The sequence below is a fragment of the Balaenoptera physalus genome (genome assembly GCF_965194825.1).
Source record: "Balaenoptera physalus genome assembly, chromosome: 4".
NCBI classification, from domain to species: domain Eukaryota; kingdom Metazoa; phylum Chordata; class Mammalia; order Artiodactyla; family Balaenopteridae; genus Balaenoptera; species Balaenoptera physalus.
In genome coordinates, this window is record NC_138891.1 from 42,768,161 (window position 1) to 42,785,749 (window position 17,589).

At 35.6% G+C, this 17,589-nt stretch overlaps 1 protein-coding gene across 3 annotated transcripts in view; it reads left to right on the top strand.

Moving 5' to 3' along the window:
• The window catches only part of NMD3 (NMD3 ribosome export adaptor), a 138,324-nt gene that overhangs the window by 106,811 nt on the left and 13,924 nt on the right, over positions 1–17,589 (top strand). For all 3 annotated transcript variants that reach the window (XM_082458413.1, XM_082458414.1, XM_082458415.1), the window contains 6 exons: positions 3,523–3,603; positions 4,363–4,491; positions 4,770–4,860; positions 12,064–12,142; positions 12,835–12,931; positions 15,549–15,666. In XM_082458413.1, the coding sequence (XP_082314539.1) occupies positions 3,523–3,603; positions 4,363–4,491; positions 4,770–4,860; positions 12,064–12,142; positions 12,835–12,931; positions 15,549–15,666 (595 nt within the window). The remainder of the gene's footprint in view (positions 1–3,522; positions 3,604–4,362; positions 4,492–4,769; positions 4,861–12,063; positions 12,143–12,834; positions 12,932–15,548; positions 15,667–17,589) is intronic.

Genomic DNA, 17,589 nt, shown 5'->3' on the forward strand with positions numbered 1-17,589 from the left:
TCCACCAGATATGTTTTTAATTGAAATGGGCTCTTTTGGTTTGAAGAGCTTCAGATTCTCTTAAAACTCTGATAAAATTTCATGTAAGAGTTCTTTGAAGTTTCTCCCTTTATTTTCCTTGTTTTTTCTCCCTGGAATTTGTATCAGTCAAATGTTGACCCTACTAGCTGAAAACTTTGCCTTTTTGCCCTTGTATTGTTTTTAATCTTTTTTTTCCTGTGTTCCTGACAGTTTCCTTTATCTTCCAATTTTTGTATTAATTTTCTTTCAGTAGTAATATTTTGAGTTTAGAGTTTTTAATGTTCTTGATACAGTCTGTTGAATATTTCTGAAGGTTTAATAATATGCTGTTACCATTTTTTACTTTCCTTCTGTTCCCTGATTTGTCTTAGTTTTTTTTTTTTTTTCTGGAGTCAGTTTTTGTGTAACTTGGTCTTTTGTTTTCATACTTCAGGCTTTTGTCAGATGTTCATTAATAATTCATTAGCATTCAACAGATGTTTATTAACTGTCAACTCTGTGCCAATCTACTTTTGGTGTTAGGGATGTGGAAGGGAATGAGAGAGACGAAATCCCTGTCTTAGAGAGCTTTTATTTTAGTTGAAGGGGAGGGTGTGGAGTAGTCAATGAACAAAATAAATAGGTATATTAAAAGGTATAAATTCTGTGGAGGATAAAGCCAGAACTGTGCAGGGAAGAGTTGCAATTTAAAATAGAATGGTTAGGGGAGGCCTCATTGATAAGGTGATACTTGAATAAACATTAAAGGCAGTAGGGGAGGGAGCCACAATCTGGAGGAGAAGAGCATTATGGGTAGACAAAACAAGTGTAGAGGCCAAAGGCAGGAGAATACCTGTGTGGTTAGAGTGGAGTGGGGAGGGAAAAGTAATTGGGGATGAAGCCAGGGAAGGCATGGAAAGTCAGTAGGTCAGGCCTTGTAGGCCCTTTTGAGCACTGGTTTTTACTCTTGAGTATAGTGGGTATAGAGCAAGGGTCCCCAGCCCTCACGTCGCGGACAGGACAGGTACTGGTCGGTGGCCTGTTAGGAACTGAGCCGCACAGCAGGAGGTGAGCAGCGGGGGTGGGTGAGCGAGCAAAGCTCCATCTGCTGCTCCCCGTTGCTCCCCATTGCTTGCATTACCGCCTGAACACCCCCCCACCCCCGTCTGTGGAAAAATTGCCTTCCGTGAAACCGGTGCCTGGTGCCAAAAAGGTTGGAAGGTTGGGGACCGCTGGTATACAAGGTATAGGGCAGAATAGTGAGATGAATGATTTACAGTTTATCAGGTTCCCTCTGGCTGCGTTTAGAATAGATGTGAGGGGCATGGGCACCTTTAGGAAGCGATTGTAGTAATCATGAGAAATGATATTTGGATCAGTAGTAGAGGAAGTGAGAAGTGGACAGATTCTGGCTGTATTTTGAAGGTAGTCAGTAGGATCTGCTGATGAAGCTGGATGTATGTTTATGAGTTGGAATAGTCAAGGGTGACTTCCATGGTTCTTGACTTGATCAACCAGAGGAGGGAGTTACTGATAGTGAAGTAGGAAAGGCTTTAAGAGGAGCAGGCCAGGGGACTTCCCTGGTGGTCCAGTGGGTAAGACTCCTTGCTCCCAATGCAAGGGGCCCATGTTTGATCCCTGGTCGGGGAACTAACTAGGTCCCGCATGCGTGCGGCAACTAAGAGTCTGCATGCCACAACTAAGACCTGGCACAGCCAAAATAAATAATAAATAAATAGATAAAATTAAAAAAAAAAAAGGAGCAGGTCAGGTGGGAGAGATCACAGCTCATCTCAAAGTAGTACTTAGATGTCCATTAGACATGGAAGTAGAAATAGTGGGTTGCTGGATAAATGAGCAAGGGAGTGGTCCAGACCAGAGATAATAAATTTGGGGTGTGATGGTATTTAAAGCTGTAAAATTAGATGAGATTTCCTAGAGAGTTTAGAGAAAGGGAGAAATTTCAGGACTGAATCCTGGGATCCTTTAATGATAAAAGTTTGAGAAGATGAGAAAAAAAATCAGTCATTACTTCTAATTAGAGGCAGGGAGAGCAATATATATAATCAGGAGATCTAGAAGGTGAAGAATGTTCAGGAAAGAGATTGAGGATTTTGGAGGTTTTGTTGTTAGTGAATGTTGAATTTCAGAGGCCAGTAAAAGGTTTTCAGGATTTGGGGAGGAGTGTTAGATGGGATAGAAAAGGGCATATGTGGAACCATATGGAGATCGGAGTGTGGGAGATGAGGGAGTGACTGAGGTAATGGTAAAGAAGGATTAAAGGGCTCAATAAGGTGGATTAGTCCTGGTTGTCTGAGGACAGATGGTGTGGTGAGGCTGAGGAATGGGGAATGCAGATGGAGGCTGAGGGAATAAGAAGCTCTCTGTCACCCTCTGTACCTGGTGTGGCTTGTTGACTACTAGGCTTTGCTTTAGGGAAGCCAGTCGAATGAGGAGGGTTTTACTCTGGACTGCTGTACCTATACTAGCTTATCAAGTTCTCACCAGACAGGTCTTGATAAAATTATCTGCCTGCTCATGTCTCCCAAATCTGTCATCTACAGCTCAGATTTCTCCATAGAGCTCCAGACCAAATATATATATCTCACTATCCACTGAACAGCTTCACTTGGACGTCTTAGATAAATCCTCTTAAACTTAAATGTCTGAAACCAAATATAGCGCATTCCTCCCCATTTAATCTGTTTTTTATTTGTGTCAGAAAAATAGTGTTACCTAGATGCCCAAGCTGGATACTTGACCATCATTCTAGAATCTTCTTTTCTTCCTTCCCATATCCAGTTATTATTAAATCCTATAGATTTTATCTCCTAAATAGCTCTTGGCTTGGATCTTTCTGCTGCTGTTATTTCCAGCCCCTCAGTTCAGGTCACCTACAACTCCTGCTCAAATTATTGAAACAATCTCCATTTTTGTTCTCCCACCCCCTTCCTCAAAATACGCATTTTAGCCATATTGAGCTACATTCAGTTTGTCACATATGGCAAACTGTTTCTGGCCTCTGCTGATTTAGCAGTGAGTTACCGTTGTGGATTCAGTATTCAGTGCATGAGACTCCCTGTAATGAATGTTCATTCTTTTCTTTTTTAAGCCACATACATATTATAGTGAGAACAATAAAAGTAGAAACCTTTGTTCTTGAGATTTCTAGTAGATGATGAAGTCATCAGGTCTTTGTTTTCTTCTAAAAAGTGTAATTTCCATTCAAAAAACTGTATGCTTTTTTAGGGGAAAGGAGTTTTTTTCTATGCAAGTATTTTAATTTCTGCTTGAATTATACCAGTTTCATTAATATAGTCATTAGATTTTCCCTTTATTTGCTGTTTTTGTTGCCATACCTCTGATGATAAATCTTTTTCTTTTTTTAAACTGGTGATGTTGGTTAGATTAATCATGGATTCCTTAAGCATCTATGAAATCTGTTTATTAATGAGTTATTCTCTCATCTCTTTTCTCCTCAGATGGGAACTTATGTTTCTTTTTGTTTGTGTTTTGTTGAAGGTACGGCTTGTAGATGCAAGCTTTGTTTGGACTGAGCCCCATTCTAAGAGACTTAAAGTTAAACTAACTATTCAGAAAGAGGTAAGCTATACATAATTTTCTCAGCATGGTTTAAAGTATAGGTAGGAAAATGAGGGGCTATTAGTAAATTATATTATGACTTGAACAGCTTAAAAGGAAACAAATGCACTCTTAATTTTAACCCTTTGTTTTCTTTTGGATCATCTGCACAGATGATCAGGTCGATAGTAAGAGCAGCCATTGTTCATGATTAGTGGACTAAGTTAATCTTCTCAAAGTCATTTTTATTTGGAATAAGATTGAAGTAAAAACATGAACTAAGGCAGTGCTTCTCAAACTTGGCTGATCATTTGACTCACAGTGACTGAATCAAACTGGATTCAACTGGATGTAAGATCCAGGAATCTATTAAAGCTTCCCAGGTGATTTCTGATGATTGCCTATGTTTGGGGACAGTTAAATTAAGGAATGTCTTCTTTTTTGAGAGTTTTCTTTGTCTCCTAAGGAAGAACTTTATACACACACACGCATATACGTGTATATATAGCTATAAAAATTCTTCAAAGAATATCCTTACAACACTTCAACTAAAGGTAAATTTGAAATGTTAATCTAATAAATCCTATGAATTAAACCTATATATCTTTCTTGAAATAGTATGACTTACGATTTTAAATGTAACTCATTTGTTGTTGATTTCCTCAAAGCATTCATGGAAGAAGATTTTAAGTTAAATATTGAAGGATCTTCTTTTAAGAAAACTATTTGTTATTAAACAGAAAGGAAAGAATGAAGGAGTGTGATTGTTTTCTTCGTCAGGTGATGAATGGTGCTATCCTTCAGCAAGTGTTTGTGGTGGATTATGTTGTTCAGCCCCAGATGTGTGGAGATTGCCATAGAGTGGAAGCTAAGGATTTCTGGAAGGCTGTGGTTCAAGTCAGGCAAAAGGTAATGAGAGAAAGATGATGTGTGAATCCTCCATCTTGTATTTCATCTTTGTCGGTTATAAATAGTGAGTAAAACCTTCTCCTTTCCCTTCTTTCCAAATCGTTCAGGCACTAGGGATATTCCAGGTCTCTGGGGCATTCACCTTTAGAAAGAGATCACTGCCACATTTTAGATAATCTTTAAAGATTGTTTCTGTTTTAAATCAGTGTTCTATATCTGTAGATGGCTTTTTTTTTTTTGCATTTCATTTATTAATCTAATAATGCATTTATGTTTAGACTTTGCACAAAAAAACTTTCTACTACCTGGAACAGTTGATTTTGAAATACGGCATGCACCAGAATACACTTCGTATCAAAGACATTCATGGTGAGTTAAAATTTAAAGCATTTGAAATGATGTCAGAATTTTATTTCAACTATCCTAAGGAGTCTTTTATCTTTACTGATAATATCTAGAATAGTACTGTCTAAAAGAAATTCCTGTTAGGAAGAAAAAAATCTTAGCTCTTTATCTGCACTGTCCAACCAGTATGGTAGCCTCTAGCCATATGTAGCTATTGAATATTTGAAATGTGGTTAGTGCATCTGGGGAGCTGAATTTTTAATTTTTTTCTATTTTAATTGAAATTTACACTAAATAGCTACCAGATGAGCAAACCAGTAACTACATTAATAGAATGTAAAGTGGTATGATAGAAATTCATCAAAAACTTATTTTATGTAGAGGTCAGTTTCTGATTGAAAGAAAATTATTTTTGAGATCTGTAAGTTGTAATATTTTTGTTTTTCATATGCCTAGCGGCATTTGTGCTGGATACATTAAGTCAAAAGGCTAAACTCAGTAATAATAAATAGTGATATACAAATGATATAATTAGATTTCTTGAAGATGGAATTTAAAAATGTTTGTGTAATTTCATAATGGCTCCTCAGAGCGTGTCCTGTCTTAGCACTTATTATTGATGTAGCATACTCTTATATACTAGTTGATGGATGAATATTTCTTTAATAATAGAAAAAATAAATATTCTTTAGCAAACTCTTAAGTCTCTTGCTAAAAGTTAATATTTTTAGTTGTAGGATGTGTATAATTTTCGTGGTTGTTAAAGTACAGGTTTAGAGATGGCTGTTCTTGAAGGAATGACCAAATTCTTGTACTACTTATTTTAAAAGTGTAAGTTCCTCTGTTACTTACTGATCTGTTAGTCATTTATCTCATATGTCTTGAGGAAAGTAATTAGAAGTGTGATTTTGGGTCCTTAAATGGGAAGAAATGAATATCAGTTTTGGCACCTGGAGAAAATCTTTTAAGCTTTGTATCTGATTTGAGTGCATTACTAGTATAAGGTTAACAGTCTAAATCTGTAAAACATAGTTTACTGAATACTTATTGTGGGGAAGGTACTTTGCAGCCTGTTTAACATGGTGCTTGGCTATTTGTGGCTAGTCATCAGGCAGAAATACACCTTTGTTCTGAGTAACTGTTGGGGATTAGGGGATCCTAATATTCTAGCAAAGGAAGCAGAAAACTCTGATTATCATTCATCACCAGGGCAGAAATGTCCTTACACAGAATTTTTTGTAGCAAAAGACTTGGATACATTCTGGTACATACCTTTGCAGTCACTTTAAAAATCAAAAATGCTGGAAGTTTAACAATCCTTTTTTTCATCCAGAAGAATTAACCTATTTTTTTTCCCCCTGCTGGTTCTTGGTTTGATGTAAATGAATCTTCTGTTTGTTTGCTTGTTTGTTTGTAACTTTGTTTTTAAAATCATAACAATTGTAAACACTTAAACAGAAGTATATATGAATAAAGGACCTCTGTCCCATTTATCCACTTGTTATTCCCAGATGTAGCCCCTTAAAACAAGATATTACAATATGTATTCTGTATATAAATTGTGATAGCATTGGTTTCCCCTCATATATGAGACTGTTCTGTAATATTCTGTGACTTGCCATCTTAATATATTTAGAAACCTTTCCACGTCATTGCATATAATCCTATTTTATTATTTTTAACCACTGTGGTTGTGTATTTGTTAATCAGTATGTTTTTAATTATTTAGTTGTTTCCTATTAACTGGTTTACAAGATGCTCTAGTTTTTTTGCTGCTACAAACAGTACTGTAATAAACATCCTTATGTTTGTGCGTAGTGGTTTTTCTGTGGGACCGAGTTCAGGAATTGAAATTACTAGACAAGAGTATGCAAATGTTAAATTTTTATATGTGCTGCTAGATTGTTTTCCAAAATAGTGCCAGCTTACAGTCCAGTCACTTGTGAGAATTTCTGTTTTTCCAAACACTTGCCAACACTGCATAAGATTGTATTGGACTTTCTAATTTTTGCTGTTCTGATGAAGAGAATAAAGGCATCTTGTTTTTATTTTCATTTCCTTGATTACTAATGAGGGTTAACATTTTCATATGTACTGGCCATTTATGTTTATCTAATGTGAATTGTCTGTTCTGCATATATCTGTTTTTTCCTTATTTATTTTGTGTCTGTTATTCAGGATATCAATCTCATTACGTGTGTGTATTATTATATATATAGAGAGAGGAGCATGCGGAGCATGTGTTTGAGTGTGAGCCTGAGAGAGCAGATACTTTCTTACGATGTCTCATGTAGCTATGGCTTATGACTTTCTGTCTTACATAGGAAAGTTTTTTATACTCCAAAGATTATTTTTAGAAGGTAAATTTTTGTTTTACTTTTGGATCTTTTATCTTACCTGGTAAGAGTTTTTCCCAGAAAGTTAACTTGCATTGTCTCAATACTTACCTACCAAGTAGTCTGTCCTTTCCCCACTGATTTGAAATATCTCCTCTCTTATATATACTAAATTCCTTTGTACACATGGCTCAGTTCTGGTTTATTTTGTCCCACTGCTTTTATTACAGTATGTAAATTATACTTTATAGTTATGTGCCCTTTTATTAATTCTTTTGTAAACCTTGGTTGATAGTGAGTAAGAGCATGGATTTTGGAACCAGATGTTGTGAATTTGAATCTCTGTCCCACGAGTTTTTTGCTGTGTGACCTTAGGCAAGTTATTTAACTTCTCTGAGCCTCAGTTTTCCCATTAATACAATAGAGAGGACGATAATAACAGTACCTCATAGGATTATAGTGAGGATTAAATAATTTATGTAAAGCTCTTAGAACTGTACCTGGTGCATAATCATGTTTATTTAGTTCTTTTCTGTATTTCAGTGACATGTTATTGTTTTCCTCGTCAAGATTTTGAATGTTTCTTGTTTTTTTGGACTATTCTATGCTTTTTGTTATAGTGGATGGCAACTTTTTCCATTATATTTTCTAAGTGATTATTGCTAGTATTTTGGAAAACTGTTGATTTTGTATGTTGATCTTTCTGAAATTTCTTAATCACTAATAGTTTACATTATGTTCTTGTGTCATATACATGATAATTTACTAGGTAAATTATTATCTGTACACAATGATAGTTTTATTTCTTCCTTTGCAGTATTATTCCCTCTTTTTTTCCCCTTTGGCTAGGAGTGGAGAATAGCATTGAGTGGTAATGTATCAGGCATTACCATCTTTCTGTGTTTCACCCCTAAATAGAATATTTGTTGAGATTTCTATCTGATACATATGCATACATAGTTATATTTAAACTGTTCTGTCCATCATGTTATCAGTTATATTAGTGACATTGAAACAATTGGAGTTTTTCCCTCTTTCTGCATAGTGTTAATCAACATGTTGAAGTTTTGTAAGAACCCGCCCATTAAGCCATCCAGTTTGGTATGAGGAAAGGGGGTAAAGGCTTTTCAACTCCTTTTATTAGGACGTTAGTCTCTTTGAGGTATTATACTGCTTCTTGAATCAATTTTAATAGCATTTTCCAAGGAAATTCACCATTTCGTCTAGCTTTTCACATACTTGGCATAAAATTGAACATGGTATATATATCATAGTGTTAAATCTCATCCATAACTATCGTTGTGTCTTCTTTATTGTTGCTAATGTTGTTTGTCTTTTTTCATCTCCCTTCACTTCCTCTCTCCCCGTTCCCATCAGATTTGCCAAAGTTTTGTCTTTTATGCTAGTTTTTTCAAAGAGTTAGCTTTAGTTTTATCAAAAAAGTCTTACTTTTTCTTAATTTTTGCTTTTGTTACTAATCCTTCTATTTAAAATTTTTTTTAATTGAGATAGAATTGTAGAATTGACATAAAACATTATATTAGTTTCACGTATACAACATATTGATTGAATATTTGTGTATATTGCTGAATGATCACCCTATTAAGTCTAGTGAACATACATCACCATACATAGTTATACAATTTTTTTCCCTTCTACTTTCTTTAGTTTTTTGTTTGAATTAATTGAAAGCTTATTTTCAATTTCTAATATGTAGACTTAACAAATTTTCTTCTGAGTATCATATTGGCTCTGTAGCTGGTACTTAAAGCTGTCTTTTTCCACTACCCATTGCATATTTCTTTTTTTTCTCAGCAAGTATCTCAGCTATTTGATTCTCTTGAGTACATACCTAGGTGTAGAATTGCTGAGTCATATGGTAAATTTATATTTATCTTTTTAAGAAACTACCATAGTGTTTCCAGAGTGGCTGTATCATTTTATATTCCCGTCAGCAGTGTTTGAGGGTTCTAGTTTCTACATATCCTCATCAACACTTGCTATTGTTTCTTTTTATAAATAACCTGTTCTAGAGGATAATATGAAGTGGTATCTCATTGTGGTTTTAATTTGCATTTCCCAAATGACTAATGATGTTGATTATCGTTTCATGAGCTTATTAGCCATTTCTGTATCTTTTTTGGTGAAATAGCTGTTTAAGTGTTTTGCCCAGTTTTTGATTGGGTTGTCTGAAGTTGTAAGTTATTAAAATATGCACTGGATACAAGCCCCTTATCACATATGATTTGTAAATATTTTCTCCTAGTTTATCTTTTCATTTTCTTAATGGGGTCTTTTTTTAAAATTGTGATAAGAACACTTAACATGAAATCTACCCTCTTAAATTTTTAAGTGTATGATACATTATAGTTGACTGTAAGTACAGTGTTATACAGCATATCTCTAGAGCTTAATCTCTTGCTTAACTGAAACTTTATGCCCATTAACTAATCACTCCTCATTTCCCCCTCCTCTCTGGCAACCATCATTCCACTGTTTAATTCAATGAATTTGACTATTTTAGCTGCCTCATATAAGTAGAATCATGCAGTATTTGTCTTTCTGTGACTGGCTTATTTCACTTTGCATAAGGTCCTCAAGATTAGTCCATGTTTTTGTACGTTGTAGAATTTCCTTTTTAAGGCTGAATAATGTTCCATTGGAGGTATATATCACATTTTAACCATTCATCTGTTGTGGAAACAACCTAAATGTCCATCGTCTTGGCTGTAGTGAATAGTGCTGCAATAAACATGGGAGATCTTGATTTCGCTTCTTTTGGATAAATACCTAGAAATAGGATTACTGGATTATATGGTAGTTCTATTTTTAATTTTTTGAAGAACATCTGGACTGTCTTCCATAGTGGCTGCACAGTTTTATGTTCTCCATAGTAGTGTACAAGGGTTCCAGTATCTCCATGTTCTCGCCAGTACTTATTGTCTTGGGTGGTTTTTTTTGATAATAGCTATCCTGACAGGTGTGAACTGTAAACTCATTGTGGTTTGGATTTACATTTCCCTGACGATTAACAACATTGAGCTTTTTTCGTATACCTATTTGCCATTTGCACATCTTCTTTGGAGAAACGTCTTGTTCCTCTGCCTGTTGCTTACTTGGGTTATTAGTTTTTTTTGCTGTTGAGCTGTAGGAATTCCTAATAGATTTTGGAGATTAACCCTTTTTCAGATACATGGTCTGCAAATATTTTCTCCAATTCTGTAGGTTGCTCTTTCACTGTGGTGATTGTTTCTTTTGCTGTCTGGAAGCTTTTTGAGTTTGATGTAGTCTCAGTTGTTTATTTTTGTTTTAGTTTTGGTGACATCCGTGAAATCATTGCCAAGACCAGTGTCATGAAGCTTCTTTTGTATGTTTTCTCGTAGAAGTTCTATAGTTTCAGGTCTTACATTTGAGTCTTTTTAATCTGTTTTGAGTTGATTTTTTAAGACGAGTTCAATTTCATTCTTTTGCATGTGGATATCCAGTTTTCCCAATGCCGTTTGTTGAAGAGACTATCATTTCCCCACCATGTATTCGTGGCACACTTGTTGAAGATCAGTTAACTGTGTATGTGTGGATTGATTCTATAGACTTGTCTTTTTGTCAATACCATACTGTTTTGATTACTGTAACTTTGTAATATATTTTGAAATTAGGATGTGTGATGCCTGCGTGAAATGGTGTCTTTTGAATTGTGAAACTTTTAAATTTTGAAGTCTATTTATCATTTTTTAAATAGCATGCTTTTGGTGTCATGTTTAAGAACTCTTGTCTAATCTTTATCTGTTTCTTTCAAATGTTTTATAATTTTAGCTCTTATATTTAAGTCTAATCCTTTTGAGTTAATATTTGTGCATGGTGTAAGGGTCTAAATTCATCTTTTCCCATGTGGATAGCCTGTTTTCCTAGTGAAAAGACTATTCTTTTCCCAATGAATTGTGTTGGATCCTCTGTCAAAGATCTATTGACTATAAATGTAAGGGTTTATTTCTGGATTCTCAAGTCTGTTCCGTAGATCTATATAATCTATCCTTCATATACTAGTACCTCACTGTCTTGACTACCTAAAGTTATTGAGTTTTGAAATTGGAAAGTGTAAATTCCTGACAACTTTGGTCACCTTCAAAATTGCTTTGGCTATTCTAAGTTATTTTAGTCTTCTAGTTAGCTGAGTTGTTTGGAAGAATATCTCTAAACATTTCTTAGCAGGTAGTTTGCTTTTAGTAATACTACTGCATTGTGATCAGAAAACATTGTAGTAATTTCTGCTGTTTGGAATTTATTGAATTTTTTTTATTCTTAGTATGTGATTATTTTATGAATATTCTATGAATTTTTGAAAATAATAGTCTTTCTTGGGACCATGTTCTACATTGTCAATTAAAGCAGCCTTGATACTTGGTTTTTCAAGTTCTATGTATCCTTCCTATTTTGGTCAGTTTGGTCATTTTGGTTTTGATAGTCTTATACTGGTCTCCCACAGTGATTGCATGTGTGTTAACATTTGTTAATTTTATTCTTTTTAATAGTTTTTGTTTTCTGCATCTCAGTGCTGTGTTATTAGATGAATTCCTATTGTCTTCTTGGTAGATTGTTCCATTTATTACATAAAATATCCTTCTTCTGTTGAATAGTTTTCTTCCCTTTTAACCTTGATTTTATTTTGTCTGAAATTTAAATTGGGCATCTTGTTTTGTTTTGTTAGCATTTATCGGATTTGTTTATCCTTTTGTCAAACAAGCCTTCAAGTGATAATGGCATTCCTACTGTGCTATGGCTAGAATATTATAATTAAATTGTTTAATATGCATTTAATTTTTGGTATAGTCATGTTAGTAGAGGAAAATCTTACTTTGTGGTATTATTTTAACATGGTTTTTTTCTTTAAAAGATGGTCTGGATTTCTATTATTCCTCAAAACAACATGCTCAGAAGATGGTAGAATTTCTTCAGTGTACGGTTCCCACTAGGTATGTTTTGAACGTACATGTGATTAAATCCAGGGAACTGGGAATGAACTTAGATCATGTCCATTCTTCAGGCTTTGGCATCCTATCTTAAAATATTTAAATTATAGTAGGAATACTTACACAGTTAGTAAGCATTTATTGGATTAGCCACTTTACGGGAAGTATTAGCCAAACAGCATTAACAATCTCTTTGGGGAGCTAGACCTCACCCCACAATAGTAAGCACTGTAGTACTGAACCACTGGTTGAATGTGTTTAAATAAGCGAGAAGAAAAATGGGGGTAGAGGACTTTGGGGAGAAGCTTCATGGAAGAGAAAGAACTTAAGCTCATAAAATGGGGAAATTTTCGAAAGTAGAGTTTGTATTGAAAAGTGAGATTAGTGTGAACAGTGACTTGGGGCAGGCATTAGTGTGGCTTTTAATGGGTGCTATATGTAAACTAGATTGGTCTAAGCCAAGGGCATGTTTTGGAGGTTTTCAGTAGGTAAAGTTGAAAATAGGTAGGGTGCAGTCAGATTGGTGAAGGTTTTTAAATGAAGTGGACGTAATGAGGGTTCACCATAGCAGGCGTCAGGAAGCTGTTTCAGACCTTGGATAGTAATGATTTGATTTGATGAAAATTTATGTTCTCGAGACTATACAAGTAAGGACCTTTGTTTTTTTTATTACGATTAACTTTTTCTCTTAACAGATACAAAGCCTCACAGAGACTGATCTCTCAGGATGTCCATAGTAATACATACAATTACAAAAGCACTTTTTCTGTGGAAATTGTTCCAATATGCAAGGTACTTTTTCTCATTTAATTAATCCATGTCCTTCTTAATTGGTTTATATGTAATTATTAGGTCCTGGTTTCCTTCTGGGATTGGTTAAACATTTAGAAAACTTCCTTCTTAATGATTTCTGACACATTTCAGCCGTGTTAAAAAGATGTTTAAAAGTAATCATGCTTAAAATTATAAAGTTTTGGTGTACTAATTAAAAGGCCTGGTTGCAGTTTTTATGGTGCAAATTCCTTAAACTTTGCGATCCTAGTGGACACTTGACAGTTCTGTGAAACTTTGAATACAGGAAATTACTTTAAAATAATTATCAGTGAACCACTTTGTGGAATATATGCAAACTGGATTTTGGCATGATAAAATTAAACAGTATCGTGGAAAGGAGATCATAGAATTATTTTTGTGATTTTTAAAAAAATTTATTTATTTTTGGCTGTGTTGGGTCTCCGTTGCTGCACGTGGGCTTTCTCTAGTTGCGGCGAGCGGGGGGCTGCTCTTCGTTGTGGTGTGCGAGCTTCTCATGGTGGTGGCTTCTCTTGTTGAGGAGCATGGACTCTAGGCACGCAGGCTTCAGTAGTTGTGGCTCGCGGGCTTTAGAGAGCAGGCTCAGTAGTTGCGGCACATGGGCTTAGTTGCTCCACAGCATGTGAGATCTTCCCGGACCAGGGCTTGAACCCATGTCCCCTGCACTGGCAGGTGGATTCTTAACCACTTCGCCACCAGGGAAATCCCTGTGATTTTAAAAATATAATCTGAATAACACTTAAGACATAGATTATCATTTCATTAATTGTACTAAGGTAAAACTCTGCTTCAAAAAATATAAATGAATTAAAATTCAGCAAATAGTTATTGAGGATCTGTTGTATAGAAGGCTGCGTGTTAAGGATTATGTAGTAGAGGTCACTGCCACGTAGGAACTTGCATGTCTATGTTTAAACCACTAATAATAAATGCCATAATTTATTGTGAGCATTCTACATAAAGTTATTATCTCTTATATTATACTTATTATTATAAGTATATTTCACCTTTTCAAGTCTCACAACAACAGGAGTAAATCATATCATCATTTGAAGATGAGGAAGTTGAAGCTTGGGGAGGTTAGATGACTTGCCCAAAGTTACATAACTACAAAATAATGAAGCCAGGATTTGTGTCTAGGTCTGTGACTCCGAGGCTTTAAAGTTATCACTAATTTATGGTGTAGCACAGTACCAGGGATGAAATGATGGCTTAAAACCAAGTCAGCAAATTTTTTCTGTAAAGGGCCAGATAGTAAATATTTTCAGCTTTTAGGCTGTATAATCGGTTTTGCAACCACTCATCTGTGCTGTTGTTGCACAAAAGTAGCCATAGATAATAGGTAAATGAAGGGCTGAGGCTGTGTTCCAGCAAAACTTTATTTACAAAAATTTGGCCTGAGGATCTTATTTGCAGACTCCTAGTTTAAAACAGTGAACATTTTCGTGGTGCAAAACTGGGGAAATATGAATCTAGGGGTGAGGGCATATTTAGGCCATGTGTATTAAGTGCTCTGAGTGACTCATACAGGTATCTGGATGAATACACAGTGTAAAGAATTTTTTTCATTAATCTTTGGAGACTCTTACTAAATTAAAAAAAAAAGAAAAGAAAAAGGACTGAACTAGGTGCCGTTAGGGAGGCACAGAATGTCCCTTCAGTGGGGGAGCCTTGTGAATAGATACAGCTTAAAATATAACCCAGATCCTCTTTATATTTTAATAACAGCTTAAAAACAGATAACCACATTGGTGGTAATATCTCCTGATGCACACATCATAGGCATATGTGCTTTTAAGGGGGCATTAGATCTTTGATTTCATATTGGTACATGTAGACAAGAAGGAGGAACACGTGGCTCCTCTGAAATTCATTTTTTTTTTAATAATGGTTATGTTGTTTTAAAAAATTAATTTATTTTTAGCTGTGTAGGGTCCTCATTGCTGCATGAGGGCTTTCTCTAGTTGCGGCGAACGGGGGCTACTCTTCGTTGCGGTGCATAGGCTTTTCATTGTGGTGGCTTCTCTTGTTGCAGAGCATGGGCTCTGGGCACGGGCTTCAGTAGTTGTGGCGCGCAGGCTTAGTTGCTCCGCGGCGTGTGGGACCTTTGCGGACTAGGGGTCGAACCCATGTCCCCTGCATTGGCAGGTGGATTCTTAACCACTGCGCCACCAGGGAAGTCCCTGAAATTAATTTTTATAGAGATTAAATGAAGTCACAAATAGATTAGAAAATCACTCTCCTTCTGGTGTTTATAATACTTTGCTTGGAATGTACACTGTATTAACATGGAGTAAAAAGCAGGCATTCGCACTTCAATAAAATTGAAACAAACAATAGTTTGGTGACTAGGATCTGTAAAATATTTTTTAAAGCATTTTTATTAAGACAGATATTTCCATCTTAAGAAGGTGTAGCTTATTTTCTGTTTCTTTAAGGTCTGGTTCTTTTTTTTAGGCCCTTTGTTGGTACATAGAATTAAAAATGACATTTTGGTTTGGGCAAATGCACTTGGATCAGCGTTACATTGATAAGTGTTTATTGGAGACTGTTACTTAGGATTTCCTTCACACTAAATGTTAGTTCTTATGCCTAGGATAATGTTGTTTGTCTGTCTCCAAAACTGGCACAAAGCCTGGGAAACATGAACCAGATTTGTGTGTGTATTCGAGTAACCAGCGTCATCCATCTCATAGATCCAAATACCCTACAAGGTAAGTTTTCGAAATTATTTGCCTTGACGGTTCTGTCCAGCAAGCAGTAATAATTTGTTAATGTTGTTAATTTTATCAAGCATTCTTAATAACATTGTTTTAAAAAACTACTGTACAGTGGTTAAAATTTTTACCGTACAGCGTTTTAAAATACTGGAATTTTTAAAGCTTTTAATAAGTTATTCTTGTATTTTTTTGTTTGAAGAAAGATTTCTGGGAACTTTTAAATTTTTATTAGTTGTATTCCATTTAGAGTATAATTGCTTTACAATGGTGTGTTAGTTTCTGCTTTATAACAAAGTGAATCAGCTATACATATACATATATCCCCATATCTCCTCCCTCTTGCGTCTCCCTCACACCCTCCCTATCCCACCCCTCTGTGTGGTCACAAAGCACCGAGCTGATCTCCCTGTGCTATGCAGCTGCTTCCCACTAGCTGTCTCTTTTACATTTGGTAGTGTGTATATGTCCATGGCACTCTCTCACTTCGTCCCAGCTTACCTTTCCCCCTCCCCGTGTCCTCAAGTCCATTCTCTATGTCTGCGTCTTTATTCCTGTCCTGCTCCTAGGTTCTTCAGGACCATTTTTTTTTTTTGATTCCATATATATGTGTTAGCATACTGTATTTGTTTTTCTCTTTCTGACTTACTTCACTCTGTATGACAGACTCTAACTCCATCCACCCACTACAAATACCTCCATTTCGTTTCTTTTTATGGCTGAGTAATATTCCATTGTATATATATGTGCCACATCTTCTTTATCCATTCATCTGTCGATGGACACTAAGGTTGCTTCCATGTCCTGGCTATTGTAAATAGAGCTGCAGTGAACATTGTGGTACATGACTCTTTCTGAATTGTGGTTTTCTCAGGGTATATGTAGTGGGATTGCTGGGTCGTATGGTAGTTCTACCATAGTAGTGATAAATGGGAGTGTTTCCTTAATTTGTCTTTCAGATTTTTCACCATTAGTGTATAGGAATGCAAGAGATTTCTGTGCATTAATTTTGTATCCTGCTACTTTACCAAATCCATTGATTAGCTCTAGTACTTTCCTGGTAGCATCTTTAGGATTCTCTATGTATAGTATCATGTCATCTGCAAACAGTGACAGTTTTACTTGTTCTTTTCCGATTTGGATTCCTTTTTCTTCTCTGATTGCTGTGGCTAAAACTTCCAAAACTATGTTGAATAAAAGTGGTAAGAGTGGGCAACCTTGTCTTGTTCCTGATCTTAGTGGAAATGGTTTCAGTTTTTCACCGTTGAGAACGATGTTGGCTGTGGGTTTGTCATATATGGCCTTTATTACATTCGGGTAAGTTCCCTCTCTGCCTACTTTCTGGAGGGTTTTTATCATAAATTGGTGTTGAATTTTGTCAAAAGCCATTTCTGCATGTATTGAGATGATCATATGGTTTTTATCCTTCAATTTGTTAATATGGTGTATCACATTGATTGATTTGTGTATATTGAAGAATCCTTGCATTCCTGGGATAAACCCCACTTGATCATGGTGTATGATCCTTTTAAGTGCTGTTGGATTCTGTTTGCTAGTATTTTGTTGAGGATTTTTGCATCTATGATTATCAGTGATATTGGCCTGTAGTTTTCTTTTTTTGTGATATCTTTCTCTGGTTTTGGTATCAGGGTGATGGTGGCCTCATAGAATGAGTTTGGGAGTGTTCCTCCCTCTGCTATATTTTGGAAGAGTTTGAGAAGGATAGGTGTTAGCTCTTCTCTAAATGTCTGATAGAATTCACCTATGAAGCCATGTGGTCCTGGGCTTTTGTTTGTTGGAAGATTTTTAATCACAGTTTCAATTTCAGTTCTTGTGATTGGTCTGTTTATATTTTCTATTTCTTCCTGGTTCAGTCTTGGAAGGTTGTGCTTTTCTAAGAATTTGTCCATTTCTTCCAGG